The following is a 25,985-nucleotide window of genomic DNA, read 5'->3' on the forward strand; positions in this document are numbered from 1 at the left end:
TTTACATCGTTACATCTTCACTTTCTAGTCGGTTTGCACACCCATCGAATCCCTTTCGTTCGGATTCGTATTCGATACCCGTGACCGAACAGAAAACAAGAAACAGAAGCGGAACCGGATTTTCAATCAGCATTAAGAATTCGATCCGAAGCCGAACAACGACGCGATTAGAAACGTAATATCGTCTACATACACACACAATACACAATAAAACATCACCGGTACCGCCGCCACGTGACGTCATAATGCCGATTGATTTTCGCAACGATCCCATAAACTATAAACGTTGGAATTATGCTTCCGAGATTCGCCACCGACACGGATTAATCTCTTGATTTATGCTTTTAATTCGGTGGTCGGAGATTTGGAATAGATGGAGGAGAGCGTTGCTACGGTCCGTTTAATTTAAATTATTCGAGATTGGGGTGGATTAATATGATGATATTAGGACTTTTTTCATTCATTAAGTATTATCAAATAATTCATTGCTTATTCGTATTTACTTAAGCTTCATAGTTGTTCGTACTTGTACTAATATTTCTAATTATTTCGTAGCTTGCTTGTTTCCGCACAATATGTGACGATGAAGCCTATTTGAAAGCAAAACAAATAATATTACGAGAAAGACTTTTAAAAATAGATCACTGTTAAACATTTACATTTTTATAAATAAAATTGAATTAAATACCATAACATAAAAAATCAGAAATAACTATTCTAGCCCAGTAGCTTTATCAATGTACATATAATGTTATAAGCTTAAAGCTTTCTTCCATAATAAAAGCTCCTGCAAGCTCACCATATTAATAGTTTAAATATGTAATAAAACAAACGAAACATGTCCGAACATATCTCCGATGCTAGCTTCGAACATAATTGACAAGATTTATACAAAATCGATGGAAGACCCATCGGGCCGAGCACGACAAAACATCGTAGAGCGTCAACCGTTTTCTTTACAACATTACGTTTTCACCGAACAAGATTAACAGTTACCCACCATAAACTGCGGGACGTATAAAATCTAGAACGAGCTTTCGACACGAAAAAAGCCTTATTGCTTTAACGGTCAGTCAAATCAGTTGCGGAACCAGAGTATTTTCCGAAATATATCGGCAAAATCTCTCGGCAACGCCAGATAAACTTACTAAACCAACAATAAAACTTCGAACAATTGTGCAGTTATACTGTTGCGAAATATCAAAGGAGTACCGTTGAAAATGCCAGTATATACCGCAAAATGTGGTTGCTTATTGTCCAGGTCTTAAATCCTATCGTAACTGTAATAAATCGGTAGCTACACAGCTGTTAATTGAATCTAATCTATAAGCCAATACCGTTTTGGTAATTTTGTTAATTCTTCATTAACTGTTATTAATATTCTAAATATTATAAGCTTGTATTTATTTTGATGAGCGATATATAATATACTGAAGGAAATGCGAAGTATCAATGCAAACAACTGTTAAAATCGTTAGTTAATAGCTTCCTATTTAGTATTATTGAGATATTCTATGTATGCAAAGGTTTTAGAAACTCATGGTGACGCTGTTCCATCAAAATCCAATTTGCGATTGCGGTTTCAACGATTCAGAGGTGGCTAATGACAAAGAACGGCCTGGAGGACCAAACCGTTGGACGAAAAGGTTGGTAATGATAGACGAGTTGGTTGATTTGCAGGCCTTTACATGAGATGGAAAAATCCAACCAAAAAGAAATCCAAACAAAAAAAGAAGATGCGTTCTTGCGGCCTATTGTGGCTGACGATAAAAAGTGGGTCCACTATCTTACTAGACAAAAAAAGGACAATTATGTGCTAATAATAAGTTCAAAAAGTCATAGGTCATTCCAAAAGAGACATTCACGTCTATACTGAAGAGGAATATTTATGGCTAGAAAGCCTTGATACGCATATGGTGGGATTATCAAGATGTTGTGTATTACGAGCTGCTAAAACCGAATGAAAATGTTTACCCTTACTGTTTAGGCTTGACCACACGTTGTAAAAGTTGTGAAGGAAAGAGGGTCTCAGTTCGAAAGGTGCCCAGCGTACTCACCAGACCTATCACTTTCTGAACACCACACATCAAGATGCAGTATAGCTTAGCTGGATGCTGAAGAAGCGAGAGATGGGACCAATGATTGGCCAAAGCCAAACATCGTTCTATCCACACGGTACCGTCATGATATCAAAAAAATGTAAACAATTGTTAAAAATGATGAATAATATTTTGATTTATATATGTTTTATCAATTTTCTTCGATAAATATATTTTTAAGGAGAACTCCTATATTAAAATTCTAGTTCGCACTTTATGCCAATCCCGAAACAAACTTTGACCTGTTGATGTTAAAATTAATCTGCAGCCTTTCACAAAAAATAACAGAGAACACCATTATTATGATACAGTTGTTACGAGATTCCTTAAATGAAGTTTTAAAGAAATTGTTTACTAAAAACTCATATCGAAACAATTTAACTACACTCAATAATCCCAAACGTAGAAACTTGTAGATTAAACTTGACGAAGTATCAATATCAACAAAATATCAAATCAAAGAAAGTTATACACAAACTAAAACAGAAAGGCATAAAATAATAAATGATTTTAAAACATATATCTAAGTAAATCTGTACATGCGCTGTTCACGTATAATCAGACCGCAGATACACCAATAACAATAAATAATATTAATTATACTTGATACAAAACTTCACTGGAAAGAACATGTAAAAAAGAAAATGAAAAAATTCTAGTTAAAATATATGAAAATTCATTGGATTATTGGAAGAAAATCATACTTATCAGTACAGAACCAAGTAAATATTCCAGAAAAAAGAACTGAAAAGCACTGTAGGTACATCCAGATACTATAGGAATGATTACTTACATCGAGATCTTCAGATATCGACTATCACCCAGGAAATCAAGAGAATTGCAAGAAGTTATGAGGACATACTCCACTCTCATGTCAATATCGAAGTAATACAAGTTTTGAATGACACTAGGACAGGACACAGACTCAAAGGAATTTGATCTTGTGTAGAGTAGTACACTGAGGTGTATTTATTAGTAACCCACATATATAACATCTCAAACTGGAAAAAATATATTGTACTCCAAATATGGAGCTTCTATTAACATATTTTTGTATAAGAATCTACCAGTTCATCAACTAGTGTATAAAAGATAAACAAATTAAGCATTATATAACCACAAAGTATTACTAAAAATTATAAAATTTTGTACTTAAAAGCCTATTACACCCTATTATACCCTAACACTCAAAAGATGCGTGTATAAATTTGACAGCAGTGGGATTATTAGTTTGTGAATTATAGCATTTTGAATGAAGCAACTTCTGTTATTGTGAAAAAATGGATAAAAAGAAATTTCGCGTGTTGATAAAATATTGCTTTCTGAAAGGAAAAAATACAGTTAAAGCAAAAACTTGGCTTGATGCCGACTTTCTGGACACTGCCCGAGGAAAATCAACCATCAAGCATTCGTATACTAAGTTGAGATGTGGTGAAATGAACACCGAAGGCGGTGAACACAGTGGACGACCCAAAGAGGTTGTTACCGACGAAAACATTAAAAAATCCACAAAATGATCTTGAATGACCGTAATTGAAATTGAATAAAATAGCAGACACTTCAAAGATAGCAACTGAATGTGTACATCATATCATTGACGAATATTTGGGTATGAGAAAGCTCTGTGCAAAGTGGGTGCCACACAAGCTTACTTTGACCAACAACGACGAGTTGATGATTCGGAGCAGTGTTTGAAGATGATCAAGCGAAATAAACAGCGACTATTACATAACGATACTAGACCGTTTGAAGGACGAAATCGGCGAAAACGGTATTGCAATGCATCGTGTCACAAGTCAGTGAAAACGATGGCTAAAATCCATGAATTGGGCTTCGAATTGCTTCGTCATCCATCGTATTCTACAGATCTGGTACCCAACGACTATTTCCAGTTCTCAGATCTCAAAAAAATGCTCGCTGGGAAAACACTTTCGTCGAATGAAGAGGTGATCGACGAAGCTGAGGCCTATTTTGAAGCATGAAACGTCGTGAGGTCGGCATAATCAGTGTATCAGCCTTAAAGGAAATTATGCTGAATAAAAAAAAATCATTTTGCCAAAAAAATGTGTTTTATTATGGTAGGCCGAGGACTTTTCAATTGATATGTTATCTTAAGTTATTTTAGCATTTTTAATTACCAAATTACGAAAAAAATGCCCTCTATATTGTAATTTTCATGGTGATGTCATCACCAGCCCTATTTCTTAAAAATACAGAATTTCTTTCATAGGATTCAGTTGTGATGAACTTATATAGGACACTTATTATCAACATTACACCATTTTATAAAAATCTTATTATATCACTAAAGGAATTATATAACCAAACAGTATCATATATCAGTTTGATAAACATAAACAAAACGACATACCTATAGTGAAACATGGTGTATACGTCAGCGTAGCTCCTACAACTTGAGTAATGCACAGAAGGACATCCCCGATAAGTAAACAGGTCACGTAGTTGGTTTGACAGCGCCAGTGTAACACGTGGTGACTGGCTGGTAGCAAGGAGCCAGCAGCCAAGGTAGCCGCCAAAAAGATAGCACTAATAGCCAGTCCGATAGGATAAATCGTAAACTTTATGCTTTCATTATCAGCAACAGAAGCTGTAACAATGCGCGGAAGATAGTCCCGGCATGTTATGACGCTAGCTGGCTCATCTGAAACGAAAAAAAGTCTTGTTAATTAATATAATCGAGAAAAAATAATAATAATAACAATTAAATAAAATAATCAACTAATTGTTTTTAATGACTGTTATTAAACTTTCAACCAACATCGAGATTCGGAGTAAACAAAAAACTTCCGTCTTTTAAGGATAGTCAGAAATATACCGAATATATAGTTTCTTCGAAAGAACTGCTTAAGGTGCTGCTCTAACAAGTACCAATCATTTGATAACCAATCGTGCAAACTAAACAGTTTTATCATGTTCTTATTTTACTCCTTAATGAGGTAAACAATCTGAGCCACCAATTTATCATAAATGATTCAATAAATTAGTGCTTAATTTGTGGCGATAAAAGAATATAAAAAATAACAGTATCGTAATAAAAGACAAAACAAAGGCATTGTTTGAATATGAATACAAATTTCCGGTGGTTTACGACCAAGATGTTGTTAAATGGTTTTTAATTAATAACAAATTCCGAAAACAGTGTTATAAATTCACATAAAAACACTTGATGTATTATTCATTTGGTTAGTTATTAATTAATAAATATAATAATAAAAAGTATTATAATCGTATATTGTTATATCAATATTATTTCAATTGTCTTCTATATGCTTCTATTTCCTAGCTAATATTGTTATATATACATAACATCTATTCTTGTTTGTAGTTAAAGAATTTGTAGAGAATCTAAAAATAGCATATAAGAATTGCTTATTAAAATACTGATTATAATGATTGCTGAGTATTAGCTGTAAAGCTAAAGACGTTTTGACGACACATAAACAGAAATACATTAGAATTGATTCAGCTTAAATCAAGATGGACTTATATTAATACTACTTAAAATTACGCAAACAATGAACCATTTGGGGACACATTTCCGTAAAATTATATTAATGAGTTTTTCGTAGTGAAAAGCATAAGCATTTAAATACATAAGTTAGAAAATTATAATCATCTTCAAATCACTAATGATAAAGGCAGCTAGAATGAATGTGGAAGAAAGCAATAAATTGCATACAGTCTAAACTATCGAAAACAACAGAACGACGAAAACGTAAAACGTAAAACACGAAAATGGTAGCCAATCAGAAACCTGCAGAAAAATTAATTATCTCAACAACCAAAAAACCTTTCTTAAAAATGAACCATTTTGTGAATTTAACTCTTAATTTTAATTTTTTAAATTTAATTTGTGTCCAAGAAAATGAACTCAGAAGTATTTAACTGTTAAATTCGTTATTTAATAGTTTCCTATTCGATATTATTGAATTATTCAATGTATGCAAAATTTTTAGAAACTCATGGTGATGCTGTTCCATCACATTCCAATTTCCGGTTGCGGTTTCAACGATTTGGAGATGGTAGTATTGACGTTAATGACAAGGAACGGCCTGGAGGACCAAACCAGCTCGAAGACAATGAATTGCATGACTAACTGGACGAAATGACTGATCAATCTCTCAAAGAACTGATAAACAGGTTAGTAGTTAATGAATCAACTATTTCCAGGCGTTTACATGCCATGTGAAAAATCCAACAAAAAATAAATCCAAACAAAAAAGAAGGTGTGTTTTTGCGGCATATTGTGACTGACGATAAAAAGGGGGTCTAGTAGCTTACTAGAGAAAAAGGAACAATTCTGTACTAATATGCTAGATAACTGTAATTATTTTGATGATAAGGGGAGATAGAATAAATGTGGAAGAAAGCAATAAACTGCATATTCTGCAGACTATTGGAAACAAGAGAACAACCAGCTACAGAATCCGAATCGTTTCTAATTAATTAACAAAACTACACAATATCCCCGAAAACAAAACACTAGGTATAAAGAAACACAAAGAAATTGGACGCCTTGTAAGAACAAAGCGTAAAACACGAAAATGATAATCAACTAGAAACCTGCAGAAAAATCAACTATCTCAACAATCAAAAAACATTTCTTAAAAATGAAATATTTTGTGAATTTAACAGATGTCCAAGAAACTGAACTCAGAAGTATTTAACTGTTAAATTCGTTAGTTAATAGTTTCCTATTTAATATTATTGAATTATTCAATGTAGGCAAAATTTTTAGAAACTTATGGTGATGCTGCTCCATCAGATTCCAATTTCCGGTTGCGGTTTCAATAATTTGGAGGTGGTAGTATTGACGTTAATGACAAGGAACGGCCTGGAGGACCAAACCAGTTCGAAGACAATGAATTGCATGACTCATTGGACGAAATGACTGATCAATCTTTCAAAGAACTGATAAACAGGTTAGCAGTTAATCAACTATTTCCAGGCGTTTACATGCGATGTGAAAAATCCAACAAAAAATAAAGCCAAACAAAAAAGAAGGTGTTTTTTTGCGGCATTTTGTGACTAACAATAAAAAGGGGGTCTAGTAGCTTACTAGAGAAAAAGGAACAATTCTGTACTAATATGCTAGATAACTGTAATTATTTTGATGAGAAGGGGAGATAGAATAAATGTGGAAGAAAGCAATAAACTGTATATTCTGCAGATTATTGGAAACAAGAGAACAACCAGCTACAGAATCCGAATCGTTTCTAGTTAATTAACAAAACTACACACTATCCCCGAAAACAAAACACTAGGTATAAAGAAACACAAAAAAATTGGACGCCTTGTAAGAACAAAGCGTAAAACACGAAAATGATAATGAACTAGAATCCTGCAGAAAAATTAAATAACTCAAAAACCAAAACAAAAAAAAACATTTTCTGATTTTAACAGATGTCCAAGAAATTGAACTCAGAAGTAGTTAGATACTAAAATGTCACAAAAATCCAATTATCAAATAAAATCAAATAACAGTTACTATATAAGTCACAGCCAAGTCTTTATCAATAAAATAATCTTGATTTACTTATTATGAAGAAACAAAGATATTTAGCAAAAATATTTATTTTAAATTCCAAACATCATAGCAACCCATTTGTTGATGGTACTTGCCTTCCATAACAAAATACGGTGAAGATAATTACGATGTTACTGCAGTAACATCAAATTCCGAAGTAACTTCAATATAAACGTGGTTCTACTCAATCGAGAACAATTATGACGCATTATGCATGCAGTCCATCCTTCCTAATTTATAAAACGCCATTTTGGCCACGTCTATGTGTCACTGCCAACGACCAAACGCCAACATTTACATATTATAAATTCGTACGAGTAGGAAGGCTGTTTCGAATTTTTATTAGTATTTTATACCGTTTTTAATAGCAACTCCCAATTTTGATTGCCGTCTTTAGTTAATAAATCGTTGGTCCATTGTAAACTTGTTCTCCTCAACAATAAATACGAGGGTGTAGATAATAAAGTACTAATATGCATTTTTAAATAGCGTACCGCTGAGAATCATTAATAATTACCTGGAATGCTTTACAAGAATCAAAATGTTTTTTGTTTATCTAGTAATTAAAAGTTTTTTGAGCCAGAGATAAATAATCCTATATTCAATTAATTAAAATATATAACAACTAGCGCTGGGAACTTTCGACTGAAATTGACTATTGACTGTTTAGTAATTGACTACTTTTTACTATCGACTGTTTCAGCTACAGCTATTTTTGGATTTTATTACTTTTCACCAGTGACTGTTTTCAGTCGCTATTTTCGGCCCGACTGACTTTGTTACTATTTACTATTCACTGTTTCAGTCGCGTACTTTTAGTTACTATTTATGGTTCTACTAGTTTCATTCGACTGATTTTTAACATTCTGGCTCTGTCGTCCTAGCCGCGACTTTGACAAAAATGTACACAATTTATTGTTACATAAATTTGTATGTAATATATACAGTTTTATGTTTTTTTTGGTAGTTAATATATACCATTCTTAATATAATAGGGTAAAAAGATTAAAATTGTTAATGATAAGTAGTAAAATACTTTTAACAGTCGAACCGTCCATTTATTTTCCTAGAGCTTTCTTTCCGTCCACTAGTTTTTTGATTATCGACTGTTTCGACTGTTTTCAGTCGATAATTCCCAGCATTAATAACAACCACTAATTATTAAACATATAAAACAACTATCGTGTCTTTCCAGATCCAGTATAACCATAAATTAGTCGAACAGTTTATATGTTTTATGTTTAATTAATATTTATTCATATTTGACTTAAATTTTATAAAAAAGTACCTAATAAAAGGCGTCAAACTAAACAAGGATATAGGGTTTAGTTCAACGTATTTAGAACTACAGAATATGAAAAAAAAATCACAATGAAAACCAACTAAATCAACCGTATTTGCCAGATCTATCATCCCAAAAAAATTAACATCAAATGGAGAAGTACAAACAGTCGGCATTTCAAACTATAAAACCATTTTTTTCTCAACGAACAAAAAGTTTATTGAACAAGCAACCATGAAACATAATATTTGTGCAATTATTTGTTACCAACTTGCAAATAAAAGAAAGTTTAATAATATACTTTCTCATTCAAAAATAATTTCAGTTAAAAGTAAATTCGTTCCTTTCCTTTTTAATTAGCAAAAACTGCACATTGTAGTTCACACAAAAAATATTTGAGAGTTGGTCAGTTGCCAGTCTGACGTAGGCTTAATGCCGAGGACCGTGGTTCGGAGTTAAACTGTAGGTCCAGTCCCGATAAACCCCTAGTTGGTAAAAGGAGACTTCAAAATATATTTTAAAAAATTAATAATAATATTTAAGACAAATATTTATATAAGTTGACATTATACTAAACATATCTAACATATAATGAATGAAAACATGCATAAACAGTAAGCAAACAAATTAAATAACAGATCAATTGAAAAGTCCCTGGCCTGCCAGAGTAAAACACATTTTTTGGCAAAATTAGTTTTCTTTATTCAACATAATTCCCTTCAAGGGTGGTACACTGATTATAGCGACCCTCCAACTTTTCGATACAATTTTTATAGTACGATTCGTCTTATGCTTAGTAGTATCCTTTTGAGATCTGAGAACAGGAAATAGTCGATGGGGGCCCGATCTGGGGAATACGGTGGATGAGGAAGCAATTCGAAGCCCAATTCACGGTCGCGGACACGGTTCATTCTCTTGGTCAAGCAGCACTTTCTTTTTCTTCAAATACAGTCGTTTTTTGGGCGATTTCGTCCTTCAAATGGTCGAATAACGCTATGTAATAGTCGCTGTTGATGGTCCTTTCTTTTTCAAGGTAGTCAATGAAAATTATTCCATGCGCATCCCAAAATACAAACGCCAAAACCTTGCCAGCTAACTATTGCGTTTTCCCACGCTTTGGAGCGGGTTCATCGTGTGCAGTCCACTCGGATGACTGTCGATTAGACTTCGGAGTGATGGAGTCATGTTTCATCCATTGTCAGATATCGACGCAAAAACTCGGGTATATTACGCTTGATCATCTTCAAACACTGCTCCGTTGTTTTTGGTCAAAAGTGAGCTCGCGCGGCACCCACTTTGCACAGAGCTTTCTCATATCCAAATATTCGTGAATGATATGATGTACACGTTCAGTTGATATCTTTAGAGTATCTGCTATTTTATTAAATTTCAATTTACGGTCATTCAAAATTATTTTGTGGATTTTTTAAAATATTTTCGTCAGTAACAATTTCTTTTCGGCGTCCACTGCGTTCACCGTCTTCGGTGTTCATTTCACCATGTCTAAACTTAGCATACCAATCCTTGATGGTTGATTTTCCTGGGGCAGTGTCCGGAAACTCGGCATCAAGCAAAGTTTTTGCTTCGACTATATTTTATCACAATAACAAAAGTTGCTTCACTCAAAATGCTATAATTCAATGATCCGACAGCTGTCAAATGTATACACGCATCTTTTGAAGGTTAGGGTAAATTAAAAACATTTAATTCTAGTAGCGCCATCTATGTATCAGGCCGGCGACTTTCCAATTGACCTGTTATTAAGCTATTCTATCTTTCTCACCACTTTTAAGAACAATTTCTGTTCAATTCTGTATCAGTTCCTATTCAAGATGTCAAGACCGTATTAACTGGCTTTAAGTATTAAAAATGCCTTCACAATTTATTTTTGTGCGATAACAAAAACCAAGTCAACCGAGGCCAAATAAGGACTATATGAAGGATGGATGAATATCAAATCGATGCAAAATGTGCAATAATTTTGAATATAATATGGTCTCAAATACAAATCTAGTCTATATATTAAACTACACAATGTAGTACTATAATACAATTTACAAATAATCCGGAAATATCAACCCACGAATTTTAGAAGAATGGCATTCTATTCAAAATAAGATTAAACCATGACCTGTATGTGCAAGCATTATGTTTTTAATGTACGTAAAAAAACGTAAAAATCTTTATACCTGAATTTGTATAAAAATATACCAACAATCATCGATGTGTATTTCAAAATCTACACCACAATAGCGATTAAAATTATCCTAATCTTATCATAATACCCCAGTGGTAATAATCCCAATTGTATATTTAATTAGCTCTTATGAAAAGGGTTTAAAGGGTTTTTAAGTACGTGTAAGATGGGAACACAACATACTAATGGGATTAGATGACAATGTAAGCTTAATACACACAATTGCTGCATTATTATACTGTATTTTTTTAATAAAAATATTACATATAACCTATCTTTTAAATTATTATATGTAATTGAACGTTATGTTATTATGTAAGTTGAATTCTTATAATTAATTATATAACAAACTAGCGACCCGCCCCGGCTTCGCACGGGTGCAATGCTGATACTAAATTAAATACACTACAGAAAAAATATGAACGTTGTATATAAAAACATAGCGGCCCGCTCCGACTTTGCACGGGCATAAAATATATATGCCTATGTCACTCAATGAAAACATGATTAAAATCGATCCAGTATTTTTGGTTCATTCATTACTGCCCTTGGCCTGCACGCATTAAATTTGGAGTAAAACAATTCCTCTTCCCCTATACTTACTATGAAGATTTCCTGCTATCTTTGGAATATCTAAATTCATACAATTTTTATTACATTACACATTTTTAAACGCAAATTTTAAATTTGTAATATCTCCGAAAATATTTGTTTAATTTACATGCTGTAAGGAACCATATTGATCTATATTAACTGCACACTGTATTTAAGGTACTTAATTCGATAAGGATTAATGCCGTATTGCTTAAAATAGCTTCGTAAATAAGCCATTTTCTCACGTAAAAAGTAAACAATAAAAATGGTTCATGTGGATTATCCCTAAAAGATAAACATATAGCATCGCGGACTTTTTTGTAGACCTTTTTATGGTGTACAATAATGTAGTACATTAATTTGATCTAACTCGTAGGGTTAGGCAGCGTTTTTGCTAATTGCTAAATAAGCCTAAAAAAATAGGTTAATTTACGACATCACGTTAGAAACCTCTAAAATTAGCAATGTTGCCTTAGTATATTATGCATGTATTATACATATAAACCTTCCTCTTGAATCACTCTATCTATTGAAAAAAACCGCATCAAAATCCGTTGCGTAGTTTTAAAGATTTAAGCGCACATAGGGATATAGGGACAGAAAAGGCGACTTTGTTTTATACTATGTAGTGATTATCTTAAGTATATTTGCATCAAAAACAAAAATATGGAGAGATTCCTGAACCTAGTTAATGATATACTCTATTATAAGCTAAAGGATAATTCTTATTTAAAATAAAGAGATTGTTGAAGAAGATTACTGCCTCTATTAGATATTATCTATTTTTAGGGTAAATTATAGGGCTCTTTGAATGGAGATAAAACGAAAAGGTAAAACAGTGGTGTTTACATTATGTGACAAATGATAATAAATAATATTTAGTCTATCTAAATAATGGAACGGAAAAAAGTCCAGTAGATAAAACGGATAACGTAAAGTTTTTTATTTAATCATTTCTATATAAGTTTTGATGGATTTTACAGATTCCATTGAACGCTCTTATATAGTTAGCTAAATTATTTAATTGCATTTTATCTTATATTACTAGCATTTTTACTTGAATGTATTATAATAACATTGATCCCAAGTTCTGGCAAGATGATAACAAAAATAGTGTTAAGACAACAAAAGTTGATAGAAACAGGTAAATGTTGGAATAACAATTGATTAGTTATAACAATTATTAATAATTCATTGCAGATATACTGTTCTTCATCCAGGAAATAGGAATGTTGAATAAATAAAATCTTCGGATTGGATGAAATCGTGAACAAATGTTAGATAGATTGGAAATTAACAGCTTGGTTATTCACTTGAATGAAACTTTCTATATGCAATGGTGACAATTTCCAAGAGAGAGTGGAAACAACTAAAGGTGGGTATATAATTAAAATACATTAACTGTAGTAAATCTTATTGTAGAGTATGAAAGATTTGCGTGCACAGATATGTGTATAATTGTTCAGAATATACATGAGCATTTGGTTAAAATGTGCGAGGAGAGAAATAATTCTAACTGTTTTGCAGATAAGACAAATGGATTAGGGAGAATGCAGTGATTAAATCTAATTTTATCAAGAAAGATGTATAGTAGTAACAGAATCAATTAATTAGAAATACAGTGATATTAAAATGACTACAAGGACTACAAGGAAATAAAAACTAAGCGTAAAAGGTAACTATGACCTCTACCGAAAGTAAATATACATTACCTTTGAATACAATTGCTATTAGGTGGATTAGTCCTCCAGCGGATAATACTACATAAAAACCGCGCCTAGAACTCTACTTCATAACTGATGTGGAAAAGAGTTCAATGTAAATATAATAAAATAAAAACCTAACCTACAAACTAACATAACTGTATAATTAATTGTAGTTTTAGATAATATATGCATTATACTATGATGTACTATAACTCTACTATATAAGACTATTTGTATTTATAGTCTCCAAAACTTGGAAAACAAAAGAATTCAGAATCCGACCAATAGTAAAGTTGTAAAATTTATATATAAAAAATATACAATAATATATCAACAAAACTGTAACACCAACCAATAACAAACACATACTAATACTACAAAACCTAATATTAGCCAATAAACCATACGGCATCTGTTTCTTCAAAACGAATAGGTCAAGCAACGATAAGTAACGCCGAATTCAGCATATTCTAAATATAGATATCGCAAATTAAAAAAGATCTTCAAATGCATTTCGTAGCCGATATTAATGAAGAGACGTTTGGATCGAACGCCGAGCGCCGAGAGACAGTCGTGAAACTCATAGTTGGCGGTGTATTCACTTTTCCATTTCAAGGCCAACACGCTAAATCGCTTTTGGATTAGACACAATGCGGTTTCTGTTTAATAAGTAGGTCGATCGTCAGGCATGACTCCATGTTAATAATAAATAATAATAATAAAAATTGCGCACACTACTACATAGAAATAATTACAGGCAAAAATTACCAAATTATGTCATACAATAAGGATGAAAAGTTCTCGATCGAACCAACAAAAACATTTTCCGTAAATATTAATGTATTTGCCCATATATAAAACGGAAGTGCTTCTCATTATCGGACTTTATGGACTGTTAGACCATTTATACATAATTTCCAGTTTGAATTTCGAATATATATATATATATATATTTATTTATTATATATATATATATATATATATATATATATATATATATTATTAGATATAGAATTAGATATTATTTATATAGGCAAAGGAACTCTTGTCAACTGCTGAAGTTATATCTTTAGGAAAGAAAATTAGAGCTTCGCAGGGTAGCGTCTTTAGATCATTCCTACGTATGAGATTCCAACAACAAAACAAGCAATACTTGAAACCAACGACACAGCCATTGCGGCAAGACTTTGCCCAGAGCTATAGAAGAGTGCAAAGAACAGTCAGCAAGATGCACAAATAGATTAGACACTGGAAAACTCACTATATCATTAGATAATAAGAGATTTATTTATCAGTCAATAATAAAGCCCATTTGGACTTGTAGGATGAAAATATGGGGTTGTAATAACGCAATGCTACCAAAACAAACGTAATCAACACAGAACTGCACGACGAATTAATCCAATTTAATTTGGCAAATTCGAACTGCATACATTGCGATTTCAAAGAAAAATTAATAGGAAGTACATAGTTTTACCAGAAAATGACTACATAAGTTAGTTTTTATGATAATTTTGGTTTTTATGGTCGACTAGCTGCATGAAGAATTCGCGGAAAAATCTAATTTACATATTAACACGCCCAAAACTAGTGAATTACAATACGAATTCTTGCAGCATTTACCTATACATTACATGTAACTTTTTCTAGTCAGTGCCAATTTTTAAATTACTAAAATAATTGTAATTTATATTAAACTGTTGTGAAAAAAAATTCTGTTGTCATATGGAACAGCAAACTTATCGAACAATGCAGTAACTATTTTTCTTAGAAAAATGTATGTTTATTCACAAAATTAATATCTAATTCTACTGCTTTTCTTTTCTTCTGACCTAAATCTTTACACATTTTTTCTGAAAACTTGCTAATAAATATTAACCATCTTGTAAATAGAACCAAATGCGATGTCTCGGAAATAAATCGAATTTTTCTTATCATAGTTTATTTTCTATCATGAGAAATTCTGAGTAAATAAATGACTGATTACAATGTATTTCCTAAATCTTCTATCCACATAACCAAATATGGCACCAATACATTTTTTAATCGGCTATACTGATTTTGGAAGAATTGACAATTTTTATCTTTAACTCTTCACTCAAAACAATAGAAAAAATTCGCCACTGCGTACTAAGTTTAATTTCAATCAAAGCTCCATCATATTACGAACCATTTTCATCCCCAAATCCGTTGCTAATCTTAATAAAGGTATTTACAGATATCCTACAGATTCAATTTACACATATTAAACGCATGATACTACACATTAACATGTTAATTGCATAACTAATATACAAGTTTAAATAATGCATATTTACATCTGAAATAAATTCACTCCGCAATATCTCTTTTATCAAACCTCGACAATCATTTACGTTTCTTTCCAAAATATTAAAATTACCATAATGTAAATGACAGTAATACAATAAAACGTAGACGATGATATGCATTATTTAGCTATATTATCTATTTAAGTCTACAGAAAACATTAAAATAATATCATTGCTTGCTCCATTTTATACAATTCCAATACCAAGCATGGGTAACACTTAATATTTTACTGTATTGTATTTTCAATGCATAATTCCTAATAAATACGATTTAAAATTTAATTTAAATCGAATACAAAACATTGAGTCATTTAAATATATTTCGTAAAATCCCCAAAATGTTAACTGTAAAAATTATATTTGCCAGAACTGATTCAACCAAGCCTAAATAAACACTTCCAATGATCTAATATGTATAATTACGCGCTCTGAAATAAATCAATCTGTTCATTGTAACTTAAAATATTTATCTATCAATTTATTATCAATAAACGTATAAAGATAACAAAAGTTTAAACAATCCCACAATTGCATATAATACCATTATATAAATACATAAAATATCAACTCCATATAAGTAAAATAAACTGTTTATTACGGTTAAAATATAACTAAACCAGCCTGTTATAACAACTACGTTTCCTAAAATTACGATTCAATTAATTCAAAAACTAGATAAAATAAAATTTAAATATTATTTGACCTATTTTCTAAAAAAAATGTTTTTGTTTCTAAAAATAGTTCAGGAATTAATAAAACCTTCTTAATGAATACACAAAATTCAATATACAATACTCTTTCCAAAATATTAAAATTATCATAAATAACGTAAATAACAGTAATACAATAAAATGTAAACAACCATTAGATATATTAGTTAACCATATTATCTATTTAAACCTGTAAAACATTCAAATAATATTGTCATTACTTCATACCAATCCAATCAATCAAGTGTGTTTACAGAATCTAATCATGAACGCGAACGGAAAGTGACTAAAACCGGACTTTGATGTACTTGAAGACAATGATTTGCTTGGATTTATTTAAATAGTTTAGTTCTTGGTGCGTCAACTGTTGGAAACATCGTAATTTAATTGCTTTCCAGACAAAAAAACGAACGATTTTGTAATTGGCAACGAAAAGTGGATCCACGCCAATTAGAAAGTCATATGTTAGTCCTCGAGAATCCATCCATGGCCTTCAATATCCATGGACATGGATATTGAAGGAAAGAAAGAGATCAGTAAGATTTAGTGTAGTACAAGCTGCTTAAACCGAATGAAACTGGTGCTATATTGTTAATTATTGAGGTATTGAAGCTATTACAATTATTGGATTTGTGACTACGAATATTCATTTTTCAGGCTAGTTCAACACGTAATATTTTTCTTTGAATTTTTGTAGTCGATCTACTTTTTACCATTTACAATATTCCATAGTCCGGATGTCTTGTGAGGTGATTTCCAAGTTGGTCGTTGGCCAGTCGGCAAGTTTAATGCCGAGGACCGTGGTTCGAGGACAACACGTTGAACAATAGGTCTAGTCCAGATAAACCCTCGTTGGTAAAAAGAAAACTCTAAAATAATTAAAAAAAAAAGAATTGACGAAATTGATACGATGGGACAGCATTACGCCATCCATTTCAAACTGAATTAAGACTGTCCAAGGCATAGTTAAAAATTAAATAATTCTAATATTTTTTATATATCCATAACAAAAATTTAAAAATTACCAGAAGAATAAAAATCACTAAATAAATGAAAATCCATAAAATATTTATTTCATAATCTAACAAAAACATTCAGATTTCAACTAACCTACCAGAACATAGTATACTACTTATTAGTAATTCATAAACATCATTCGTAAAAGGGTTAGAACAGAAATACCTCCGTCGAAAGCCACAAATATTCATTAAATGTCCCGTAGACATAATCATACATATTCAAGGTCGTCGAATTCGTAGCAGTGTTAACACACAAGCCTCATAATGTCATCCAAAAAGTTTGCCAAAAACGATTTTTTACTTGAATGATATGACATCACACGTTCTAAAGTTATCCGAATAGCATCACTTATTGGTCTCGACAAGGTCGACGAAATTGTTCAAAATCAATTTATAGGCCAATTTGTACGTGTTTGGAAGAAATGTTATTAGATAATCAATATGACTAATAAAAACAGCTGCAATACCAAACAATACCGACTTATCGTAATACACATTGTTTTAGGAATAATGAATCAACGTTATTTTATAATTAGCATCAGATTTGGAGCTTCTAAAGGCATAATATTTTATTAATTAATTCGATATCATATACGTTATTATCGTTATTAAATTGTCTTTAATATATATTGAATATTTTCTTTCATTTATTTATTGAAAGAGATAGTATCACTGTATATTGAGAGAGATCATTTTTGCCCTTTTATATTCTTTACCGAACTTCGACAAAGGAGGATATTCGGCTCTATATATTTTTTTAAAGTATGTTCGCTGACTTCTCCATCAATTATGGACCGGTTTTCCATATTATTTTTTTATTCGAAAGAGTACACTTCCGAGGTGGTCCCATTGGAACCAAGTCAGGATCTGATAGGGGGAAAACCTCAAATTTCAAAGGCACAATGTTCTCACATATTTTTTATCTAAAATGATCAGATATTCGTGTATAATGTTTTTAAAGAGCCGATGTGGCAGAAAATCGCAAGTCATTCAGTGCAAAAGCTGTTCAGTCCAAAGCACTAACCATAATATATAAGAACTCGTAGAAATATTATGGATAACTACTTCTATGATGTAATGGTTAGAGCGTTCAGCTTCTAAGTAGATGTCGCCGGCTTGATTCTCGGTGAGTACAACAACTTTCTGTTGTTCTAGTTTAGTTAGAACATTTGTCACATCACCTAGGCTAGGTAGGCTAGATTCCCAACAGCTGAAGCGTTCGTTATTTTCAATCAGTGTTTCTTTATTCCGTAATAGTAAATAAAATAACTGCGTAATTTATTGAGTAAACATTTAACATTAAAAAAAAATATTTTTTTAACAAAAAAATTGAACCTTCAAAATGATCAGTTGATAGTAGCTAAAATAATATTGTAAATTGATAAATAGGTTTAGGTAGGTATTAAGCTAAATTGTGTCTATACAATAGAATATAAAATACGTGCAGTAGGTAGTATTTAACCTATTTTTTGTAAGGGTTTTGTTTATTTTTATGTAGTTATTACGATTATTATGTACATATTTTATTTAAAAAAAAATTGTGTTAAAAATCTAAGTTTGATTATTTTTTAATTTTTATTTATTTTTTGAAGTCGGTTCAATTTTATTGCTAAAATTTTATGATGATGATATTCAATATTCAAATATTCATTATGTACTCTATTTGGTAGTTTTGCGGCTAGCATCTTAAATTCTTCTTGTTCTATCTGATATTTGAAGGCACTAAAATCTTAAAAAACAGAAAATGTCCCAGTTTATTTTTTTGATTTCCAGATTTACTCGTTTGTTAAAAAAATCTTTTTTTTTTAATACTTTTCTGTTAATCTCTGTGTAACGTTTAGTTCACCTCACGCTAGACAAAAAAGAGTAGACCTGACTCAAAATCAAAAAATTGTATTGATTAGACCCAACTTTTTTTTTATTACTCTTCGTGAGTCCACAATCTGCCCTATTGGCAATAAGCATTTCTTCTGTTTATATTATATATACATGGCATGTAGAAAATCACTTCATTAAGCAATCTTCTGTATAAAATATTATCTTAATTAATTAGTCTTATTCTAATGCTTATTCTAAACTCTATATATGTCCAGTAATCAGATCAGGTGGTGTTAAACGTTTTAGTCTACGCACTTCACTATCACGTCGCATATTTAGCTGATTAGCGAGTACATTGGGATGCACTGCCACTCTTTCGAAGTACTTCACACAAACACGTTGGATTACACTCGTTATAGGTTCTAGAGGAATATCGCGTTGTATCACTTTATTTGAAATATAGTACGGAGCATAAACAATGGCACGCAACACCTTATTTTGGAACCGTTGAATGATGGATATATTAGATTTGCTAGCGGTACCCCATAGTTGAATTCCATATGTCCAAATGGGCTTGAGTATAGACTCATACAGCAATACCTTGTTATCTAATGATAACTTGGATTTGCGCCCAATGAGCCAATACATTTGATATAATTTTAGTCCCAGTTGTTTCCGTTTAAAGAGTATGTGCTTCTTCCAGGTTAGGCGTCGATCTAAATGCATACCAAGATATTTAACATGCTCTGCTTGGGGGAGTTGACGATGATTGATATTTACTGGAGGACATGTTCTTCTACGCAGGGTAAACGTTATATGCGTGGATTTTGATTCATTGGCTTTAATGCGCCATGTCTTCAACCATAATTGTATTTGCTCCAGGTGGGTTTGTAGGTTTATTGATGCTGTGACTGGATCTTCATGGGATGCTAAGATTGCTGTATCATCTGCATATGTTGCCACAGTAGTTATTTTTGTGTTGGGCAGATCAGCCGTATACAGAAGATACAGTACTGGACCCAGTACACTACCTTGCGGAACTCCTGAATATATGGGATTTAATTCGGTATGTTCATCGCCTTGATTTACAATAAAATGTCTGTCAGTGAGATACGATTTTAGTAGCTGATAGTCCGGATGAGGGAGAAGTTTCTTTAGTTTAACCTGCAAGCCCGTATGCCATACTTTGTCAAAAGCCTGAGATATGTCTAGGAAAGCAGCCGAACAATATCTTTTGGCATTTAGGTCGGCGTTTATTTGGTTTACAAGTATATGCACTTGTTCTATAGTCCCATGCTTATTGCGAAAGCCAAACTGATGTTCTGGAATAATTTTTCTTTTTTCTATTATATAGTTTAGTTTTTTTATGTATAATTTCTCGAAAACTTTCGAGATTATTGGTAACAAACTTATAGGTCGGTAGGAGGTCACATCTTCTGGTATTTTTCCTGGTTTAAGTATCATTAATATTTTAGCTACTTTCCAGATACTAGGGAAGTAATTAATTCGTAGCATAGCATTAAATATATATGTCCCAACTTGACCTAAGAATAAGAATTTTCGTTTATTATAAAGGCAATTTGGACCTATAGACCTCAAAGCAAGTAGTAATACAATGCTGCCAAAACAAAGTTATTCGATTAATTACCAATATTTATCGCTACACAATCAAAGATGAACCACCACAAGATGACTTCGAAATGAAATGGATTTACAAATGTATCCAAGATCTCGCTTTTAAACATGAATTAAAGTTACTAAATTACAGCAACGTAGAATATAGTTTTTCTCTGCCTTTTTTTAGAATATGTAAAATGTTATTCTCTTACTTTTCTTCTGCTTCTATCTACAATTAATGTTTAATTATATTCCGAAAGTTATGGGTAGTTCATTAAATAACAAAAACACTCAAAAGTGCTACTAACCTTTATTTTAATTTTATTACAGACTAACCTAAATAATAAAAAAAGTATAAGTTAGTCGGCAACAACTAGTAACAATATATTGATAAATTTAAAAAGAATATTCCGAAAAGTATGTCTGTTACAATTTCATTGCCATAAAATCAAACAAAACTGTCGTCGTAAACAAAACGTGAAAACAACATTGTTACGACAATACTAAATGAACTAAAAACATTCTAATCAAGACCGTCTACGATTCCAATAAATAACAATTAAGCCTATAGGTAAATAAAGACACATTTTTAAAATCCGACGTAGTTAATAAAATAACAAATAAACTGTTAGCCATAATCGCCAATAAAAATCAGAGCAATTAAATGGTTTCGCCTTTGTCAAGGACGTTTCCATTACGGCCGGCAATTAGCTATGAGACCTGCTTAATAAAAATTGACATTCTAATAAAATACTGTATACATCGGCGGCCTATCTATATGGAAACTGGCGAAGTTTACTGAACTTTTAACAATTTAACGAATCGAGCGATTCGCGTCACATACGGCATACCAACGAAATAGTGCTCGAGCGAATTTCGGTTTATTATAACCGTTTTAGTGTGAGACAGGAAAGCTATTGTTTTTTCTTTAAAGCGCATAATGAAATGCGTGATAAAGTAATATACGTGTGTAATGGTTGAATCTAAAATATCAACGGCAAGTATCTTTAAAATAGCATTTAATAAAGAAGAAAGAGTATAGTATACAAGGAGCTTTTTGGCGTGTTCCATAGATACCCACTTATATATACCCACTTGTATCTCCTTACTGATCCCATTGTTTGATTGAAAATATCTATGATCTGTCCTTCTAGCAGACTTACCATCTGCATCAATTAAGGATCTAACGTCTACTTCAAGTTTGTTACACCCAACCAGGTGAAACCGCTTCAAGTTTTCCAAAATAAGTTCACCAGGAGAATCTTAAACGCCCCATGGTTTGTGAAAAATAATCAAACTCATATATTTCCTGCTCTCAGATCTCAGATCTCAAAAGAATGCTCGCTGGGAAGAAATTTGCATCGAATGAAAAGGTAATCGGCATATTTTGAAGCAAAGGAAAAATCGTACTACAAAAATGGCATCGAAAAGTTGGAGAGTCGCTATAATTAGTGTATTACCCTTGAAGGGAATTATGTTAAATACAACAAAATAATTTTGCCAAAAAATTTGTTTTACTAAGGTAGGCCGGGGACTTTTCAATAGACCTGTTATATTCACTGGAGAATAATAAATATAAGATAATATAAGATCAAAAAAATCTAAAACTTAGACACTCGATAGATCACAGTTCTTTCCAATTTTTTCAGCAGTTATTTATCTATTCTTGCTAATTTCAGTCTACTTTTGCTTCCTTTATAATTAACTATCATACGTCACAAAATATTTCAAGTAAATAACTCCAGACTAATAGTTAAAATGTTAGTGAAAATATAAAATATTAGACTATATTCTATATAAAATTAACGACTAAAACAGTCAATTCTAAGAAATCAACAGTTGGCGGTGTAATAACCTTTGTGAGCATTAAAACTCGTGTGTCACTATTTTTTCTAAATAAGAAACAATTGGTAAAGAATTAGTAATATTGTTATAAACACGGTAGTAAAAATGATAATCTCCAATGCCAACATTCTTATTAAAAGATCTACTGCAAATTTTAAAGGTAATGTATTTGCGTCATCATTATTCTTAATTAACAACAAAACGCCTTCAGATTACAAAATATTATTTAAAAAATACGATTACCTTTTTACGTACGTATTAGTATTTCGAACGAATTTCAGTTTATTATAACCGTCTTGGTATGAGACTGGAAAATTATTATTTTTTCGAACATATAACGATGAAACGGTTTATATGCTGGCTGACCAACAAAAACATATGACACCGTAAAACATCGAAATCAACCATAGGCTACGTTCAGATATTTACCTGTCGTCGCACTCACTGACGTTCCTTTTACGTGTGCTACGCATAACGGTTAGTCTGAAAACGACAAAATGATTGTTTTCGTATATATAGATATACATAAGATCCCTAGACAAAAGCTGATTTGAAATTTTGATGAAAATAGCTATTGAAATTCTTGCATTAATGCCAAGTATTCCCCGATTTATTAGCACATGTATCTACAGGAAAGTATACACAAGAGAATTAGGGACATGCAGCTTTTTGAGGGATGTAAGACATCCTTTCATACACTCTTACAGGGCATAGGGTTGAAATGGTGTGAAGATAACCCTCGGAGAGGTTTAATGGAACTCGCAGACATTACCTTAAAAAAAATTCAATTAAAGGCATAATATAAGAAACTTGAATATTTCTCAATGGTTCATTGTGGCACTCTTGGCAAGACAGTAACTAAAAAAGTGTAAAGACAATAAAAATTGTTGGAAAAAAGTAAAAGTTACAATATCATTCAATTGGGTTTTGTTTGCCATTATATTTATTAATAGCTAATTGCTGATATACTGCTGGTTGAGAAGGATATTCCATCAAAAACTGTTTGGATATGTGGAAGGAAGCATTGTCAACCATAACACATTCGGTATGGATACACTCGATAAGACATAGAAAAGAAGTAATTAATAAATGGTGGAATCACGAATATGTTTAGAAAGATTAGAAATTAACACTTTAGTGATTGAAATGGACATTGAGTCGTAAAGTGAAAGTGACTGAAGGAAACTGTCAGGATATGTGATAATGCTGTGCAATGCTGGACATTCCTGAGACAAAGTGATGAGAGTGGAAACAACAAAAGGTATGCACATAATTAATTGATAATAACTACAGAAAATCTTATCGTAGGGCGTGAAAGATTTGTGTGTACAGATATGATTGTAATTGTTCAAAATTAAACATAAGCATTAGATTAGAATGTACAAGGAGAGAATGAATACTAACTGTTTTGTAAATATGGTAAATGCATTAGATAAAATTCAGTGATTAATTTTATCAATATTGGATAGTAGCAGAAGAAATAAAAATACAGTGATACCAATATGACTTGACAAGTAAACACACCATCGAAGGAAACAAGAACTAAACGTAAAAAGTAAATATGCTCTCGAATGAAAGTAAAATACGTTTCTCAGATATACAATTGTTAATTAGGTGGATTAGGCCTCCAGGAGGATACCACTACATAAAAAACGCGCCTAGAAACTCTACCTCATGGGCGGTGTGGAAAAGAGTTCAATGTAAACAAAACAAATCTAACATACAAACTATTATATCTGTGTTCTTAATTGTAATTTCAAGTCCTTCGATAATATATGTATTAGATGTACTATAATGTTAAAATAAATTAAATTTGATAACATTTTGTTCAATTATTTTATTTAGATTAATTTTTTTGTATGTCAAAGTCAAACAACACAAATATCCATTACGCATTACTAAAAAACCTTTGAATAAACTATATATACCAAAATATTTCAGCTTTGTTCATAATCCTTTATCTGCTGTGCGTGCCTTTTTTTCTTCTGGGTATAAGCAAAAAATCTCAAGGTTATAGTTAGAAATATGACTCTTCAAGAATTCCTGTTAATAAAAATCCGTATATCTAGAATTCATAAAATATTCTTATTTAATATAAACAGAGGTTATGATTATATTAGCTCGGTTTACCAAACATTTAACATGTTCATTATTAATTCTACGCAACGACTCGTTTCATTTTAAGAAACATAACAGATACAAGTAAATTTCTTATATAAACTTAAATAAAATGACTACCGTTAACTGACTAATGCATCAATGAATCGACTTGCAAATATTATAATATTCTAGTTATTATTTTTAAAGGAAAAAGGATACGAATATTTTGACATAGATAAAAAGTGTGTTGATAAATTAGCATTAAAGGGAGTTTGTTTATTCGAAGATTTATTTTTTATTATTGTGGAAAATCGGTATAATGCATTTTATTCAAAGAACTATACATCAGTAGCCGTTACCTTTTCCCATCTTTCAGGGAAATTATTTTAGATCTGGAAGATACGGTGGGTGGATGTCAGTTGTACATATTCAAAGTATTTGAAATTTATGGATGCCATACCAAAAAAACTGTTTGTCCTTTAAGCAAAACCATTCATCGAGCCATCTTCTCCATTTTTTTAGGGGCCAAGTCCTTCGAAATTGGCTGCTAACTTAGCGCCCGTCCCATTGATGCGAAAAGTTGATAGTCGCATGGAGTAAGATCTGGAGAGTACGGCGGCTGCGATAATATGTCCCATTCAAGTACTTTTAAACGCTTCCTTTGCCGGTTTTGCTTTATGAGACGGCAGGTTACCATGCTGTAAAATCACTTGACCGTGTCTTCGGGTCTATTCTGGACTTTTTCGATCAATACATGGTTCAAATTGATAATTTATTGTAGGTAGCGATCACTATTAACTGTTTCACCAGGTTTCAATAGTTCGTAATACACCATGCCACTCTGGTCCCACAAATACAGAGCAGTGTCTTGTAACCAAAAACTTGGTACTTGGAGTCGATCAGCCGAATTCGCTAGATGATAACTGCATCTGTATCTTTTCGATACAGAAATGAATTCCGGTCCTATGAAGCAACTTTTCACAATTTTCAATTGATGTGGCACCCATCTTTCTATCTTTTGGATTTTCCCCATAGCTTGTAATCAATCGGTAATAATTTTTTGAGTTACATTTAACGCTTCTGTCAATTGTTTTTGAGTTTGGGTTAGGTCTTCATCCAA

General features: G+C 31.8%; 1 protein-coding gene across 3 annotated transcripts in view; it reads right to left on the reverse strand.

The window, feature by feature from the left end:
* The window catches only part of mthl1 (adhesion G-protein coupled receptor methuselah-like 1), a 454,070-nt gene that overhangs the window by 394,386 nt on the left and 33,699 nt on the right, over positions 1-25,985 (reverse strand). For all 3 annotated transcript variants that reach the window (XM_076396250.1, XM_076396252.1, XM_076396253.1), the window contains exon 2: positions 4,471-4,761. In XM_076396250.1, coding sequence (XP_076252365.1) covers positions 4,471-4,761 — 291 coding nt within the window. The remainder of the gene's footprint in view (positions 1-4,470; positions 4,762-25,985) is intronic.

This window comes from Rhynchophorus ferrugineus, unplaced genomic scaffold (genome assembly GCF_030347505.1).
Source record: "Rhynchophorus ferrugineus isolate W39M unplaced genomic scaffold, kcgeb_rfMv2 rfM2, whole genome shotgun sequence".
NCBI classification, from domain to species: Eukaryota; Metazoa; Arthropoda; class Insecta; order Coleoptera; family Curculionidae; genus Rhynchophorus; species Rhynchophorus ferrugineus.